The sequence below is a fragment of the Nannospalax galili genome, unplaced genomic scaffold (assembly GCF_000622305.1).
Source record: "Nannospalax galili isolate Female #2095 unplaced genomic scaffold, S.galili_v1.0 scaffold996, whole genome shotgun sequence".
Lineage (NCBI taxonomy): Eukaryota > Metazoa > Chordata > Mammalia > Rodentia > Spalacidae > Nannospalax > Nannospalax galili.
Window position 1 is genome coordinate 303,566 of NW_008339436.1, and position 5,264 is coordinate 308,829.

At 42.6% G+C, this 5,264-nt stretch overlaps 1 protein-coding gene across 1 annotated transcript in view; it reads left to right on the plus strand.

The window, feature by feature from the left end:
* The window catches only part of LOC103735036, a 185,182-nt gene that overhangs the window by 99,624 nt on the left and 80,294 nt on the right, over positions 1-5,264 (plus strand). The window contains 6 exon segments of the mRNA XM_008834136.1: positions 501-815; positions 878-977; positions 980-1,185; positions 1,187-1,338; positions 1,423-1,561; positions 3,746-3,839. Of these exon segments, the coding sequence (XP_008832358.1) occupies positions 501-815; positions 878-977; positions 980-1,185; positions 1,187-1,338; positions 1,423-1,561; positions 3,746-3,839 (1,006 nt within the window).

Consider the following 5,264-nt stretch of genomic DNA (forward strand, 5'->3'; position numbering starts at 1 on the left):
TATATATATAAAAGAATGGTGAAGTAAAATCTTCTTATGTAAGAATGCTCCTGTAATATTTAAAATCACCCAACACACCTTTGGTAAAGTTGGCACATACCAAATGAAGATTAGCAATAACAGTGTTAAGTTTGCTGGACTGTGTTCCCTCCTATTTATACTAAGGTAAATCAGGTTTTTAAATTCTTCACATTTGCTTATTGTACATGTGTGTATGTGGGGAGGAGGCATGCACATGTCTCAGCACCCCTGTGGATGTCAGAAGGCAACTTTGAGGGAGTTAGTTTTCTCTTTCTGCGATGTAGGTTTTGGGGATCAAATTTGGTTGCCAGGGTTAGAGGCAAGCTTCTTTAACCTCTGAGCCATCTCACCGGCCCTAGTTTTCACTTGTTAATTTTGCTTGTGTGATTTTTGTATAGTTAAATATATATTATGAAAGTCAAATGGTACATATTAAATGTTTCTAAATGTTTCTTTGTTCATATCCTGTGATTTCTAAGGACAAATATAAGTTAGAAAAATGTATCCTGACACCCAGAGAATCTCAGTATCAAGCTAAGCAAATGACTTCTTTGTTTTTGCAACTCAAAGAAAGATTTCAAGAATCAGAGATGAGCAAAAGTTCTGATGAAGAAGAGCCATCTTCACATTCAGGATTCACAGATGGGCAAGTACTTGAGGGAATGTTGACAGAGCAAGGGAAACTGGGGTGTCAAGAGAGCGTACAACTTACCTCGAACAAGTTAAACCAGAGGCTGGTCAGATTTGTGAAGATGTCAGAAGGAATGCTTATCCTGAGGAAAAGCGACGACCTGGTAATGCCACAGGAAAAACATCCCTAAAGTCCATGTCCACTAAACTGACACTTGGCTGTGAGGGTCAAGACACGATTGCAGGATGGCTATCCACAGCACTTGAGAACAACCACAGACAGGAAGAAGGTGACGTTGAAAATGTCTTACCATCTCCTTCATATTCTTGGGTATGGAATACAGTGGCCAGTCATTGGCTAAGGGTCCCTTAATGGAAAATAAATTAGACAGGGAAAGTAACATATCACAAATGGAAGAATCTCTTAATAAAAATGAGGAGAAATCTTCTAACACTATAGAAAATAAAAAGATAATGACCCCAACAGTATTTATGGATGAAAATCAAGAAAGCCATGAGTTCAAGAGCCAAATGAAAAAAATCTATTAAACCTGAAAGCATTGACTGGTCATTAGATATCAGACACATGCCTAAGCCTAGTGAATCAGAAGAGCAGAAGCTTCCATACTCCAAAGAAATGAGTCATGTGAGTGAAATTCAGGACACGTGCAAGACAACTAAACTGACGTAGGACTTATCCCACAAGTCACGGCCTGATGATTGCAATAGCCATAGCTATGAAATCAGAAACCTCACTCTGGAAAATGTCAGTTTTCCACCAAATGGTGAAGGAATATCAACTGTTTTTCAGAATGAAGAATCACTTCAAGGCAAGGCGATGTCTGACCAGTTACACATGTTAGAAGAGGAGATCCTGGTGTGGGAAGAAGAAGTTCACCTTCAGAACAAGGTGGATGTGTTTTGCTGACATCAGTTTCATTGTGATTTTATGCTAATGAAACTGTTCACTTATCAAATGGGTTATCTCTATGATACCATGTAGAGATGTAGACTGGTTTTGCTTCCTAAGGAAGGCAAGTGTCCTGGTTTTTTCTTCATTGCTGTGACAAAACACTCTGACCAATACCAACCTGGGGAGGAAAGGGTTTATTCAGCTTACATCTCCTAGGTCACAGTTCATCAGGGAGCCCAAGGTAGGAACCCAGGGCAGGAACCTGGAAGCAGGAGCTGGTGCACAGGCCATGGAGGAACGCTGCCTACTGGCTTGCTCCCCTGGCCCCTGCTCAGCCTGCTTTCTTATGCAACACAGGCCCCACTTCCCAGGAGTGGCACCATCCACAGTGGGCTGGGCCCTCCCACATCACTCATCAAGAAGATGCCCCTCAGACGTGGCCACAGGCCAGTCCAATAGAGGCAATCCCCCAATTGAGGCTCCCTCAACCCAGGTGTGTCAAGTTAACACTAAAGCTATCCAGCACAGCAAGTTCAGTCTATCAGTTTTCCAAATGGTGTAGGCAGTCCTCATTATGTGTGATCATTATGTTACATCATGTTCCATCGTGTACATTGTGATGAGCAGAGGGCAGGAACGGATGTTGCTATGTACCATCCACATCATTTCTTCAATCTCTGTGGTACATAGAGAAAAGAATGTATAAAGTGCTTGGCATTTTCAGATATTTCATAAGTAACTGTTTTTGAGAGTCCTTTCTTATCAAGACTTGTAATACTATTTGCTATTCTTTTTTAATAAGAAAAGAATCCTATTGTGTCTCTAATATTTGAATGAGGGTTTTTTTGTTGTTTTTTTATTTATTTGTTTATTGGCCTTTTTGAGACAGGGTCTCCCTGTAGCCTCAGCTGGCCTGTAACTCACTATGTAGACCAGGCTGGACTTGTACTCACAGAGATCTGCCTGCCTCTGCCTCCTGAGTGATGGGATTAAAGGCATGCACCACCATGCCTGGCTATTTGCATGTGTTTTAAAAAATATTTTATGTATTATTATTATTATTTTTGGTCTTTTTGAAATAGGATCTCCCTGTAGCCTCAGCTGGCCTAGAACTCACTATGTAGACCAGGCTGGCCTTGAGCTCATGGAGATCTGCCTACCTCTGCCTCCCAAGTGCTGGGACTACAGGCATGTGCCACCATGCCAGACTTTATGTATTATTTTTATTTTATGTGTATGATTGTATTGTCTGCATGTATGTAAGTCCATCCATGTCATGCAATGCCCACAGAGGTCAGAGGAGGGCATCAGATCCCCTGGAACTGGAGTTACAGATGGTTGTTAGCTGTCATATGGGTGTTGAGAATCAAACCTGGGTCCTCTGCAAGAGCAGTTAGTGCTCTTAACCACTGAGCAATCTCTCCAGCCCCTGCATGTGTTTTAATATAACATAAAAAGATTTTCTTACTGCTTTCATGTTTTAGTCAACCATCTTCCATTAGTATTTTTTCTACAATATATCTAGATTGTCTAAATTCATGTTTACCTAAACAAAGAAGGTTCTATTATCTTGTGCTTACATTCACAAAGAACTATTCTAAAGCTGCTCATCATAGCACGTACCATATGCCATGAGAAATATTTTAGATGTTTGCTGGTTATGGTTGTACTGACTTATAATCCCAGCACTTGGGAGGCCAAGGCAGGTGAACAGTGTGCTGGTGTCATCAACAGCTACATATTGTGTTTGAGGTCAGCCTGAGCCACATAGAAAGACATTGTCTCAAAGTAATAGATTTTCTGTGTCTGCTTCAATATTAAAGACAGTAGACATATAAAATTTTGTTTGAAAGTGCTTCTTATAAAGCCATTTAATGGAAATAGAAATCAGAGGCAGACACCTAAGTGTAGTTCCTTGTTGAAATGTGCATGCCACCCAATGTTGCTCTATACACACTGTGCTCTCCCTGTAGCCCCAGCTGGTCTGGAACTCACTATGTAGACCAGGCTGGCCTTGAACTCACAGAGATCTGCCTGCCTCTGCCTCCCAAGTGCTGGGATTAAAGGCGTGCACCACCACACCTGGCTACAAATGGCTTTTTAAATAGTAAATTTGGAAACCTTCTTATGAAACAATTAGGAAGTCTTTATGTAACTAATTATGAATGTTAATTTTTGAAGGGTATCTCTGAAAATCTGCCAAATAAGTGTAAGGGGATTTCATTTGACTCTGAAGATCAAAAAGGGAAATATACAGTAAAAGACCACTTAGAAGGTAAGGACTACTGTTTACAAAAAGCCATAGGAGCCAGGTGTGGTGGTGCATGCCTTTAATCCCAGCAGGCGGATCTCTGTGAATTCAAGGCCAGCCTGGTCTACATAGTGAGTTCCAGGACAGCTGGGGCTACAGGGAGACCCTGTCTCAAAAAGACCAAAAAATAAAAATAAAAAATAAATAAAATAAATAAAAACAAAAAGTCATTGGAACAGACGTTCACTTACTGCATAACCAGGAAAATGTACTTATAGCCAAAAAAATTTACCAACTAAATGTATAAGAAGGAAAAAGACAAGAGAATGGTAACAAGCTGTCTTTTCCACTGTTGATAATTCCCCAGTGACTGAAAGTATCAATCATAGTAGTTTTTAAAATTTTTAAAAAATTTATCTTTATGTGTATGAGTGTTTGCCTGCATGTATGAAAGTGTACCATGTGGCAGGCAGTGCTCGTGGAGGCCAGAAGAGGGAGTCGGACCTGGAACTGAAGTTATGGATGGTTGTTAGCCACTGTGTGGGTGCTGAGAATTGAATCCAGGTCCTCTGCAAGAGAAGCCTGTGTTTTAGCCACTGAGCCATCTCTCCAGCCTTCATGTAGTGTTTTATTACTTTTTTAATCATAAAGAAATGGAAACCATGTGGTCAGCCATACAGGTATACAATTTCATGTCATGGAAAATGTTATTTCATATTATTAGCATATCAGAGGCTTGAAATAAAATGACTTGAAAAAGAAAAGAATTAGGCTGCTTCCCGGGACCTGCACCACCAGCTAACTCTCCTAGCCTGCACTCCCATCCTCAGACCTCTTGGGTTAAGTCCATAGCGCAGCCCTCCGCGCTTTGACTCCCCAAGCCACATTCACCCCTCCATCTCCCCGCTGTTCTCTACTCATAGTTTGGGCCCTGCTGCATTCCAAGTCTTGGGGCCCCAGACACCTGGGGAACCAATACTGCTTCCTGATCCTTTTCACCCAGAACAATTTAGTGCCTTTTTGGGCCCCAGGAGCACTGCTTCTGGACCTTGCCCTGCCCTCACCTCTCTTTGCTTCCCGGGACCTGCACCACCAGCTAACTCTCCTAGCCTGCACTCCTATTCTCAGGCCTCTTGGGGTAAGTCTATAGCGCAGCCCTCCGGGCCTTGACTCCCCCAGTCACATTCACCCTTCCATCTCCCCCGCTGCTCTCTACTAGTTTGGGCCCTGCGCCATTCCTAGTCTTGGGTCCCCAGACACCTGGGGAACCAATACTGCTTCCTGATCTTTTTCACCCAGACCAACTTAGTGCCTTCCCTGGGCCCTAGGAGCACTGCTTCTAGACCTTGCCCCGCCCTCACCTCCCTCTACTTCCCTGATCCTGCAACACCCACTAGCCTCTTTCTGGGGCTGACAGCCTCTTTCTGGGGCTCCGAGGCTTACCTTTCC